Source organism: Eleutherodactylus coqui, chromosome 6 (assembly GCF_035609145.1).
Source record: "Eleutherodactylus coqui strain aEleCoq1 chromosome 6, aEleCoq1.hap1, whole genome shotgun sequence".
Classification (NCBI taxonomy): domain Eukaryota; kingdom Metazoa; phylum Chordata; class Amphibia; order Anura; family Eleutherodactylidae; genus Eleutherodactylus; species Eleutherodactylus coqui.
Window position 1 is genome coordinate 108,474,665 of NC_089842.1, and position 13,618 is coordinate 108,488,282.

Here is a 13,618-nt window from a genome sequence, read left to right on the forward strand (position 1 = left end):
GAACTTTTCCAAACTTCTGGGACTTCTCCAGGAATTTTAAAAGATTGCAGTGAGTAGTTCAGCAATTACCTCCACTGCTTCCTTTAGTATCCTATGATGTAATTCATCTGGACCTTGAGACTTGAATTTATTTAAGTTAGCTAAGTGTTCCCTCACCATCTCTCTGTTTATAGATAGCCTGCATTCTTTTATTCCCCCAATAGCACAAGGAAGATCAGTTGATGTTCCATCTACTTTCTGAGAAAAAACAGATACAAAATAAGAATTTAAAAGTTCGGTCTTCTCAACTTTTTAACCAATTCACCATTTTCATCCTGTAAATATCCTATAGTATCTTTAACTTTTCTTTTGATATACCCCCCAAATCCTTTTTTTATTGCTTTTGTCCTCTCTTGTAAGCCTCAATTCATTATATCATACATTTACAGCCATTCTGTTAAGTACTTCCACATGCATAACTTAATGGAAGGAAATCTATGGAAGGCCTGGGGGCCTTCATAAGGCTCCGGGCTGCTGTGGTAACCAAACAGCAGTCTTCGATCTTGTTGTATGTAGGCCGCTTAGGTGAAATAAAGAGCCTGTCCCTCTATCTAGCCATATAAATGCCACTATTAGAATGGACAGCAGTGGCATCTAAAGGATTAACATAGGGGACTGGAGTTAACGCTGCCCCCCACCATTGCAGCCAGATGTCAGCTTGTCAAAGACAATCGACACCTGCAACGTATAAAGCTGCCTCAGCTCCTGATTGCACTCTATACAGTGACACCTAGCATCTGCTGTACATGAACAATGGATGTGAGAAAGGGGTTAACAGCAGGGATATGGAGTTGGAGTCATTGAGTTTTTGTCAGTCTTGTAAAAACTCAGTAGAAATATACCAACTCTGGCTTCAAATTTAAAATATTAAATGTATATTAATCAAAGCGACCCTCTGGGTCCTGGACAAACCAAGATGGCCGCATTGGTTCTCTGACTACCTGATGCACACCGTACATTGGTAGTACATTGGTAGTCTAAGTCACTACGTGCTTTTTGATTGGCCAGTGTTGCTCATATGAGCAGCACTGAAAAATCAGAGGTACATTAAACTGCCAAGCATTATCAATGCCCAGTGCGCCTAACATAGTCAGAGAAGTGAGGCGGATATTTTAGTTTGTTTGGGACTGCAGGGTCACTTTAAGCCTGATGTTTCCATTTTACTGCATAAAATTTGCTATTACCAATTGTTATACATGTGACATTTCTGAAGGACTTGGAGCTGGAGTCAGAGTGTGGAAAAATAGAGAAGTTGGAGTCGGAAGTTTGCCTTAGCGACTCCACAGCCCTCCTGATTAGCTGACTCCATTCCATTAACAGAATTCCAAAATAGGGGTGGGTAAAGTACATTTTCTAAATTTAAATGACCCCTTTATACTTTTATTTATTGTCACTACCTTTCCGTCTCTTATCTCTGTACTCCTTGTTCTTCGCAGCGTCTCTGCGGCCCATGTAACAATTAGAGCTCTTGACTTCACAACTTGGAACTGTCGACATCTACATATGAGGTCAGCATACTTCCAGCTTTCTGACAAGTCCTGGAGAGTGAATGAACAGCGCAGTCAGACCTCCGTTTCTGTCCAAGAAACCTTTGGCCCAAAGTAAACTCTGCCCCCTCTTCCCATTCTGGTTTTAAGCAAACATCCCTGACAGGAGAGCCAAGTGTAGAGAATATACGGTACACTGCCGTTGTCACTAGTGTTGTCCATAGGCACAGCTGACCTTGAAGAGCAATCAGCATACTCAGCAGGATAAATCTACATAAAAAGTTCTGACACTTTGTGAACACATTACGTTATTTGTCTCCTACTGATCCCGAGTTACAGCATGAATTCTGCAAGCTTCATTGGTGAAATCCCAGCATTTCCATCTTGTTAAGTCTCTGGACAAAACTTTATCTGGTGATTTGCCTTATGGGAAGTGCCAATAGTAGGGAAGGTTCTCCAAAGTGGACCGATCATTTTAAGGCTTCCATTGCATGTTGATTAGAGCACCTTAAAATTGCACCTACAATACTATAAATGTCAGTTAGATGCAGGTTCTATCTCTGAGACCTATGCAGACAGACAGCGGACCCTCCTGCTCAGCTATTTCACATGTGTAGCTACCTCTAAATTTATCTCCTGCCTGGGTGCAGCTGAAAGCAGCCACTACACCAACTAGGTCAGTTTTCTGGATAGGTGTGGGTCCCCGATATCAGAAATTTATGGCATATTCTGTGGATATTCAAAACAGGAAATACCCCTTTTAACCCCCAAACACTGATCAGGAGACTAAAATTTATCTCTTTATATGGTGATCAAAGTATGTTAGGTTTGACTCCTCTAAACCAAAATATTTGAGGTTTAAAGGGGTTGTCCCGCGCCGAAACGGGTTTTTTTTTTTTCAATAGCCCCCCCGTTCGGCGCGAGACAAACCCGATGCAGGGGTTTAAAAAAAAAACAAACGGATAGTACTTACCCGAATCCCCGCGCTCCGGTGACTTCTTACTTACCTTGCGAAGATGGCCGCCGGGATCTTCACCCACGGTGGACCGCAGGTCTTCTCCCATGGTGCACCGTGGGCTCTGTGCGTTCCATTGCCGATTCCAGCCTCCTGATTGGCTGGAATCGGCACACGTGACGGGGCGGAGCTACGTGGAGCAGCTCTCCGGCACGAGCGGCCCCATTCAGAAGGGAGAAGACCGGACTGCGCAAGCGCGTCTAATCGGGCGATTAGACGCTGAAATTAGACGGCTCCATGGAGACGAGGACGCTAGCAACAGAGCAGGTAAGTGAATAACTTCTGTATGGCTCATAATTAATGCACGATGTACATTACAAAGTGCATTAATATGGCCATACAGAAGTGCTGAACCCCACTTTCGCGGGACAACCCCTTTAAGCCTTTGCAATCCAAGTTTGGATTCAGGGTTTCCTAGGGGGCTTTCTCGTGGTGCCATCTGCTGGCTGGAGCCAATACCTCGGTATGTGACATGCTGGACAGGCCCTCGACAACAGAGAGGCCATCGGAGCTGTACAGACGTCAATCAGAATATCTTTAGACGTCAGACAGTGGATTGGAAAGTGTTAATCTCTCTTAAAATGTGTGCCTCAATTTGTCAACCGCTTCCCCTTTTTAGCAGACCATGTGGGGTCTAACTATTCTGTCTTGAGACCAAACCACAAAAATGACAATAACCTCTCCACTTCTGCTGCTTTCAGCCATTAATCTCTTATAGTTTTCAAGTAAAGTAAGTAAAGGAACCCCCACCTAACATCTTTATAGGTATTCAGTGTGTTAATTAGATCTGTCCATCCATCACTGAAATGGACTCGTTACAAGATATTAACGTGCCTGGGTCTAATAAAGACATTCTCCGAGGAATTAAAATGTTTGGGGGTCACTTGTGGGGCACACTTACTCTCTCATGAATGAACAATCGCCAGCCCAGCGATAATTACCTCCAATACAAAAGAGCGTCCAAACTACTTTACTGAGTAATTTTTGTTTGGAAAGTAATGAGAGAGACTCCAAGTATGGCCCAAAGTTGTTTCCATTTACTGAACTGCTTGCAGGCTCTAAAAATATAGACGAGGAAGTTAATAGGTTATTAGCAAAAAGATAGTAATAACATCAACATGAATGTCTCAAAGAAGTAAAAAAGTTCTACTAATTGCTGCATGGTAAATTATTATCCACTAAAGCTGCATCAGACAAAACTTTATAGAAGTTTAATGACCTGAAAAAATTTCCCACCTGTTGTACTTCCTTTCTACAATGGACAGTATTATAGTAGTTATATTCTTGTACATAGGGGACAGTATTATAGTAGTTATATTCTTGTACATAGGGGACAGTATTATAGTAGTTATATTCTTGTACATAGGAGCAGTATTATAGTAGTTATATTCTTGTACATAGGAGGCAGTATTATAGTAGTTATATTCTTGTACATAGGGGGTAGTATTATAGTAGTTATATTCTTGTACATAGGAGGCAGTATTATAGTAGTTATATTCTTGTATATAGGGGGCAGTATTATAGTAGTTATATTCTTGTACACAGCAGGCAGTATTATAGTAGTTATATTCTTGTACATAGGAGGCAGTATTATAGTAGTTATGTTCTTGTACATAGGGGGCAGTATTATAGTAGTTATATTCTTGTGCATAGGAGGTAGTATTATAGTAGTTATATCCTTGTACATAGGGGCCAGTATTACAGTAGTTATATTCCTGTACATAGGGAGCAGTACTATAGTAGTTATATTCTTGTACATAGGAGACAGTATTATAGTAGTTATATTCTTGTACATAGGAGACAGTATTATAGTAGTTATATTCTTGTACATAGGGGCAGTATTATAGTAGTTATATTCTTGTACATAGAGGGCAGTATTACAGTAGTTATATTCTTGTACATAGGAGGCAGTATCATAGTAGTTAAATTCTTGTACACAGCAGGCAGTATTATAGTAGTTATATTCTTGTACATAGGTGGCAGTATTATAGTAGTTATATTCTTGTATATAGGAAGCAGTATTATAGTAGTTATATTCTTGTACATACAGGGCAGTATTATAGTAGTTATATTCTTGTACATAGAGGGCAGTATTATAGTAGTTATATTCTTGTACATAGAGGGCAGTATTATAGTAGTTATATTCTTGTACATAGGAGGCAGTATTACAGTAGTTATATTCTTGTACACAGCAGGCAGTATTATAGTAGTTATATTATTGTACATAGGGAGCAGTATTATAGTAGTTATATTCTCGTATATAGGGGGCAGTATTATAGTAGTTATATTCTTGTACACAGCAAGCAGTATTATAGTAGTTATATTCTTGTACATAGGGGCAGTATTATAGTAGTTATATTCTTGTAAATAGAGGGCAGTATTATAGTAGTTATACTCTTGTACATAGGAGGCAGTATTATAGTAGTTATATTCTTGTACATAGAGGGCAGTATCATAGTAGTTCTATTCTTGTACACAGCAGGCAGTATTGTAGTAGTTATATTCTTGTACACAGGGAGCAGTATTATAGTAGTTATATTCTTGTACATAGGGGGCAGTATCATAGTAGTTATATTCTTGTACATAGGGACAGTATTATAGTAGTTATATTCTTGTACATAGAGGGCAGTATTATAGTAGTTATATTCTTGTACATAGGAGGTAGTATTATAGTAGTTATATTCTTGTACATAGGGGGCAGTATTATAGTAGTTATATTCTTGTACATAGGGAGCAGTATTATAGTAGCTATATTCTTGTACATAGAGGGCAGTATTATAGTAGTTATATTCTTGTAGATAGGGGGCAGTGTTATAGTAGTTATATTCTTGTACATAGGGGGCAGTATCATAGTAGTTATATTCTTGTACATAGGAGGCAGTATTATAGTAGTTATATTCTTGTACATAGGAGGTAGTATTATACTAGTTATATTCTTGTACATAGGGGGCAGTATTATAGTAGTTATATTCTTGTACATAGGAGGAAGTATTATACTAGTTATATTCTTGTACATAGGGGGCAGTATTATAGTAGTTATATTCTTGTACATGGGGGCAATATTATAGTAGTTATATTCTTGTACATAGGGGGCAGTATTATAGTAGTTATATTCTTGTACGTAGGGGGCAGTATTATAGTAGTTATATTCTTGTATATGGGGGGGGCAGTATTATAGTAGTTATATTCTTGTATATGGGAGGGCAGTATTATAGTAGTTATATTCTTGTATATGGGAGGGCAGTATTATACTAGTTATATTCTTGTACATAGGAGGTAGTATTATAGTAGTTTTATTCTTGTACATAGGGAGCAGTATTATAGTAGTTATATTCTTGTACATAGGGAGCAGTATTATAGTAGCTATATTCTCGTACATAGAGGGCAGTATTATAGTAGTTATATTCTTGTACATAGGGAGCAGTATTATAGTAGCTATATTCTCGTACATAGAGGGCAGTATTATAGTAGTTATATTCTTGTAGATAGGGGGCAGTATTATAGTAGTTATATTCTTGTACATAGGGGGCAGTATCATAGTAGTTATATTCTTGTACATAGGAGGCAGTATTATAGTAGTTATATTCTTGTACATAGGAGGTAGTATTATAGTAGTTATATTCTTTTACATAGAGGGCAGTATTATAGTAGTTATATTCTTGTACATAGATCAAAGTCAAGGAGAGCGCCAAGCACCTTAAAAGTAATCACAATAGTAGTAGTGTGATAACTCACCTGGTGTGTGACATGTCACCCTAAGGTGGTCATGTCAGCACCCCAATACCCTGGTAAGCTCATAGCAGTTTCTTTATCCAAAAAACACCAAAATCGATAACGAGAAGATCCAGCTCACTGGAGAGCTGCAGGTCATAACAAAACTCCGTTCCTCAATAAGAGGTCGGATAATATCAAAGAGAAGATAAAAGAAAAAAACTATAGACCTGTGCTGCTTATCATATAGAGAGCCTCATAAAATGACAAAATACTTGCAGAATCCTTGCTGCGACGCGTTTTGGCGTATTAAACGCCATTCTCAAGCATCTTCTTGTACATAGGGGACAGTATTATAGTAGTTATACTTGTGTACATAGGAGGCAGTACTATAGTAGTTATATTCTTGTACATAGAGGCAGTATTATAGTAGTTATATTCTTGTACATAGGGGACAGTATTATAGTAGTTATACTTGTGTACATAGGAGGCAGTACTATAGTAGTTATATTCTTGTACATAGAGGCAGTATTATAGTAGTTATATTCTTGTACATAGGAGACAGTATTATAGTAGTTATATTCTTGTACATAGGAGCAATATTATAGTAGTTATATTCTTGTACATAGCAGGCAGTATTATAGTAGTTATATTCTTGTACATAGGAGACAGTATTATAGTAGTTATATTCTTGTACATAGGGGGCAGTATTATAGTAGTTATATTCTTGTACATAGGAGGCAGTATTATAGTAGATATATTCTTGTACATAGGAGGCAGTATTATAGCAGTTATATTCTTGTACATAGGAGACAGTATTATAGTAGATATATTCTTGTACATAGGGGCAGTATTATAGTAGTTATATTCTTGTACATAGGAGGAAGTATTATAGTAGTTATATTCTTGTACATCGGGGCTGCATTATAGTAGTTATATTCTTGTACATAGAGGGCAGTATTATAGTAGTTATATTCTTGTACATAGGAGCAGTATTATAGTAGATATAATCTTGTACATAGGAGGCAGTATTATAGTAGTTATATTCTTTTACATCGGGGCAGTATTATAGTAGTTATATTCTTGTACATAGAGGGCAGTATTATAGTAGTTATATTCTTGTACATAGGGGGCAGTATTATAGTAGTTATATTCTTGTACATAGGAGGCAATATTATAGTAGTTATATTCTTGTACATAGGAGGAAGTATTATAGTAGTTATATTCTTGTACATCGGGGCAGCATTATAGTAGTTATATTCTTGTACATAGAGGGCAGTATTATAGTAGTTATATTCTTGTACATAGGGGGCAGTATTATAGTAGATATAATCTAGTACATAGGAGGCAGCATTATAGTAGTTATATTCTTGTACATTGGGGCAGTATTATAGTAGTTATATTCTTGTATATAGGGGCAGTATTATAGTACTTATATTCTTGTAGATAGGAGGCAGTATTATAGTAGTTACATTCTTGTACCTAGGAGGCAGTATTATAGTTGTTATATTCTTGTATATAGGGGGCAGTATTATAGTAGTTATATTCTTGTACATAGGGGCAGTATTATAGTACTTATATTCTTGTAGATAGGAGGCAGTATTATAGTAGTTACATTCTTGTACCTAGGAGGCAGTATTATAGTTGTTATATATAGTTGTACATAGGGGACGGTATTTTAGTACTTCTATTTTTGTACATAGAAGGCAAAATTATGGTAGAATACTTCTCCTATGTACAAGACTATAATTTTTAATTATATTCTTGTACATAGGGGACAGTTTATAATAGTGGTTTTATTCTTGTACATTAGGTTACAATGATGTTTTTTATGTTTTTTAATTGCTGAGCAGATTGTTGGAAAGGTAACAAAAAGCCAATTGGATCTCACGCAGTAGAGGCAGGACTGAACACTTGGGACATGTTGCAAAGCCTTATAGGAGTGCAACAATGTGTCTGCAGAGGCGGATTGATCGGTGGTTGTGGCCAGGCTATGTCCAAATATATGATGTCATGTTCTATATCTGGAGTCACCTTACTTCCGTTGCTCTAAACCAACAGGCAGATGATTAAAGCTTTTTTGACGGGCCAGATGTTCTGCACAGAAATGTTTTCAAAATTTCAACCTCTTAGCAGCTGGGTCATATGAAAAGTCAGCTGTTTCTATTGTATGTATCATGCGTCCCAGATATGACACAGATTTTGTAAGGTCCTAAGAGAATTTAAGCTGAGAGTAATCTTGTATCAAACATGTTCCATTCTAAAGACAATAGCTTTTAGGATTGAAATAGTTATTGCAAAAGACCCCATAGATTGCAGATGTGGATCTTAACATTTATATTATATTTGGTATCCAGACAATTCTATATAGTGCAGTGGAGTCTCAAACACTCTCATATCTGGAATGACTCAGAGCTTTGTCCAACAGGAGCTTCTTGGTTCATGAATAGATTGCAAGAGCTACAGTAATAAAAACAGACATGCTGGCAGTGCTTTAGAAGAGAGGGGATGGGGTGAGGGTGTGCTGTGCAGAATAAGGTACATTTCTGTGTCATTTATGGTCATCCTAGATAAGTTTTGAAGGGATTGCTCTGGAAAGGTCCCTATAATGGAAGATGTCTTTGGGTGTGTTCACTCATTGTGGATTTACCATGGAATTTTGGCTGCAGAATGCACACAGAAATTCTGCAACAAAACTATAATATAATGTTAGTGAATGAGGTTTTAAGAAACTTCATTTGTTCATAGTGGAAGAAATCTACAGTGGATTTCCACTCATGCTGTGGATTTTTAAACCTTCCTCATATAATAGCAGTCACTATTGTGATTGTCCTCAGTAAGAGAAACCAAGTAATTTTGTAGATATGATACCTTTTAATGATTAACAAAAGTACATGATGTTAATGCAAGCTTTTGGACCTTACAGGATCCTACCTCAGGCACAATGAAACATATCTGGATGGGGCACATATATATCTTGCTATGTCTGTGCTTTTTCATGTGTGTGTGTGTGTGTATGTATGTATATATATATATATATATATATATATATACACTACCGTTCAAAAGTTTGGGGTCACCCAAACAATTTTGTGTTTTCCATGAAAAGTCACACTTATTCACCACCATGCGTTGTGAAATGAATAGAAAATAGAGTCAAGACATTGACAAGGTTAGAAATAATGATTTGTATTTGAAATAACATTGTTTTTACATCAAACTTTGCTTTCGTCAAAGAATCCTCCTTTTGCAGCAATTACAGCATTGCACACCTTTGACATTCTAGCTGTTAATTTGTTGAGGTAAGCTTGTGAAATTGCACCCCACGCTTCTAGAAGCATCTCCCACAAGTTGGATTGGTTGGATGGGCACTTCTGGCGTACCATACGGTCAAGCTGCTCCCACAACAGCTCAATGGGGTTCAGATCTGGTGACTGCGCTGGCCACTCCATTACCGATAGAATACCAGCTGCCTGCTTCTGCTGTAAATAGTTCTTGCACAATTTGGAGGTGTGTTTAGGGTCATTGTCCTGTTGTAGGATGAAATTGGTTCCAATCAAGCGCTGTCCACTGGGTATGGCATGGCGTTGCAAAATGGAGTGATAGCCTTCCTTATTCAGAATCCCTTTTACCCTGTACAAATCTCCCACCTTACCAGCACCAAAGCAACCCCAGACCATCACATTACCTCCACCATGCTTAACAGATGGCGTCAGGCATTCTTCCAGCATCTTTTCATTTGTTCTGCGTCTCACAAACGTTCTTCTTTGTGATCCAAACACCTCAAACTTGGATTCATCCGTCCACAACACTTTTTTCTAGTCTTCCTCTGTCCAATGTCTGTGTTCTTTTGCCCATCTTAATCTTTTTCTTTTATTGGCCAGTCTCAGATATGGCTTTTTCTTTGCCACTCTGCCCTGAAGCCCAAAATCCCGCAGCCGCCTCTTCACTGTAGATGTTGACACTGGTGTTTTGCGGGTACTATTTAATGAAGATGCCAGTTGGGTACCTGTGAGGCGTCTGTTTCTCAAACTAGAGACTCTAATGTGCTTATCTTCTTGCTTAGTTGTGCAACGCGGCCTCCCACTTCTTTTTCTACTCTGGTTAGAGCCTGTTTGTGCTGTCCTCTGAAGGGAGTAGTACACACCGTTGTAGGAAATCTTCAATTTCTTAGCAATTTCTCGCATGGAATAGCCTTCATTTCTAAGAACAAGAACAGACTGTCGAGTTTCAGATGACCCCACAAATGTGATGCTCCAGAAACTCAATCTGCTCACAGGAAGGTCAGTTTTGTAGCTTCTGTAACGAGCTAGACTGTTTTCAGATGTGTGAACATGATTGCACAAGGGTTTTCTAATCATCAATTAGCCTTCTGAGCCAATGAGCAAACACATTGTACCATTAGAACACTGGAGTGATAGTTGCTGGAAATGGGCCTCTATTCACCTTTGTAGATTTTGCACAAAAAACCAGGCATTTGCAGCTTGAATAGTCATTTACCACATTAGCAATGTATAGAGTGCATTTGTTTAAAGTTAGGACTAGTTTAAAGTTATCTTCATTGAAAAGTACAGTGCTTTTCCTTCAAAAATAAGGACATTTCAATGTGACCCCAAACTTTTGAATGGTAGTGTGTGTATATATATATATATATATATATATATACATGAAAAGACACAGGCACAGCAAGACTAATTTGCACTTAATACAATACTAGACACGATGAGCAGAGAAGTAGACACTTAATTAGTTCCCTGGTAAGGAATGTGTCAGTCACAGGCCTGTGATGGAGAGATAACATACAGACACCCCAACACCAGTTTAGAGATCATAAAACTGTCACATACCAGGGGACTAATTAAGCATTTACTTCTCTGCTTATCTCGTCTGGTATTGTTTTAATAGCAAATTAGTCTCACTATGTCTGTGCCTTTTCATATGTGTACATTTGTATATATATATGTTCCCCATCCAGATCTCTTTCATTACACCTGAGGAAGGATCTTGAGAGATCTGAAAGCTGGCTATAACATCAAGTGTTTTTGTTTTTTGTTTTCATATCTACAAGATTACTTGGTTTCTCTCACTGAGAACAATCACATTTTTCCCTACTGGCTAACACCGTACCAAACCTTTTTTTTTCTCGTTATACCAGTCACTGAAATGCTGTCGATTTCATTCATTGCAATGCAGTAAGTGAGATCAACTGCTTAATCTGCAACAAAGTCATGTGAAGATTTCATTGCAGATTTTGATGCAAATTAGTTTGCAGGAAATTTCTACAGTGTGTGTGTGTATATATATATATATATATATATATATATATATATATATATATATATATTCTCCAGGGTAATTTCTGCTTCAACCAAAAAATGTCATGTCTAATAACTGGAGTAAAATGCTGCTCCTATTTTATGTTCCAGATGTCAATGAATGTGAAAGTAGTAATGGCGGATGTGAAGTGCAATGTTGTAACACCATCGGAAGCTTTTACTGCAAGTGTCCTGAAGGTCAAAGTCTGAAAGAAGATGGAAAAACCTGTCAAGGTGAGAAACATGACCTCATGTGAACATGGCATTATAGTTATGAGGATATAAAGAGTTGGCTTTAAGCAGAAGGCCTTGAACTCTCTAAGAAACTTGGGGGACAGGCGTATGACTATAAAGGCCCATTCACACAGGACGAATATTGGGCAAACAATGCCAGACACTCGTCCCCGCACATACTTGCTCTCGTGCTGCTGCACGGCAGCTAGTATCACTGGCTCACAGCAGGGTGGATGTAGGAGCTTTCTCTTCTCTCGCTCCCCGCCCCTGTCCATTGACTTAACATAGCAGCTGTTCAGTACTGAACGTCTGCTATTTACACTGAATGATCAACGATCTGCCCATCATTCATCATTTATGCAGCATAAAATCCTGAAGATCAGCGATGAGTGTAAAGAGCAGCCGTTTAGTACTGAACGGCTGCTGTGTAAAGTGAATGGAGAGGGGCGGGAGAGCGTTAGGAGAGAAATCTCCTCCAGCCGCGCTGCTGTGAGCCAGTGATTCTAGCTCCCATGCAGCAGCGTGCAGGAACGAGTGCCGGGCATCGTTTGCCAAACATTCGTCCCGTGTAAATGGACCTTAAGGATATCACAGAAATTTCGCCTTTGATAAATACATGGCCCTTTAGTCAACAAATGAAAATCTCATTTGTAATATATGTTTGCTACATTTTTATTATTTATCAGTTCATTTATACTTCCTGTAGTGTAAAAATCTCCTATGCATAGAAACCATCTACAAGCTGCTGTTGACTGATCCATTAATTTTACTATTTTTACTTAGTCTGTCTTTCTTGAGCGATACAATATAATACGTTATAACCATTAATAACTTCAGAAGGGTTGTTGATCCAGGGATTATTCCAATTGCCAGATTGTAGCAAGGAAGGAATTTTTTACCTTTTATTGAGGAAAACTGGCTTCTACCTCATTTGGTGTGTTTTTTTGCCTTCCTCTGGATCAAAACTGGGGATGTCATTGGCTGAACTGGATGGACGGGTGTCTTTTTTTGGCCTTACATAATATGTTACTATGTATTCTGCACTTTGAGTTCATGAAGGTGTCCTTCTGTGAGCCTGATGGGTCATTAAGATTTTACACATGGCAAATTCTATTCACTGACCCTGTACATCTGCCCACAAGGGCCTCATGGGTGTTTGCTAGGCTCCATGATGCACATCATTCTTCACTTCAAGCTAGCAGTGTATGAGCAGATCCATATTGCAGCTATGTGAATAAGTCTTAGAATTCTGAAGTCCACCTCATTAAAGTGAATCTGCCACATACTATAAGCATCATAAACTAAGCTATGGCGCTTATAGGACAGGGGTTCTGAGGAGTTCTGGGGTGTACTTTTTATACTCACCAGACTCCCTGTTCTCATGTTGTCATTCTGGGAAGTCAGCACCGGTTAGTGAGTTTTACATAGAAAACAATGGGAGTGCGCACTCACTGACTAAAGTCTCGCTGATAGTGACAGCATGGAAATGGGGAAGTGTAAAGAGTACACCCCCGGACTTCTCAGCCCCTGGCCTGTAAGCACCAAAATTTAGTTTTATGGTGCTTATACGGTATGACAGGTTCCCTTTAACATGTGAATACCCAATTCCAGCTTATTTCTACGGTAATCTGACCGCGCAGATGTATTTGAGGTTGCGTGTTCACTCAAAATAAAATTTGTTGAAAAATAAACCAATCCTAAGATCTGTAAACAGTATATACTCTGCTTGCTGATAGTTTCCAACACATTACTCTCTACTGTACAAAGTACAAAAAAAAAAAAGCTAAAAATGATTGAAAGCAGCAATTTATTAAAAA

At 38.3% G+C, this 13,618-nt stretch overlaps 1 protein-coding gene across 3 annotated transcripts in view; it reads left to right on the forward strand.

Moving 5' to 3' along the window:
- Nucleotides 1–13,618, forward strand: part of MEGF6 (multiple EGF like domains 6) — a 370,082-nt gene that overhangs the window by 234,300 nt on the left and 122,164 nt on the right. For 2 of the 3 annotated variants that reach the window (XM_066607377.1, XM_066607378.1), the window contains one exon: nucleotides 11,679–11,801. The exons of the other annotated variant lie outside the window; for it this stretch is intronic. In XM_066607377.1, the coding sequence (XP_066463474.1) occupies nucleotides 11,679–11,801 (123 nt within the window). The remainder of the gene's footprint in view (nucleotides 1–11,678; nucleotides 11,802–13,618) is intronic. 3 annotated transcript variants of the gene reach the window in all.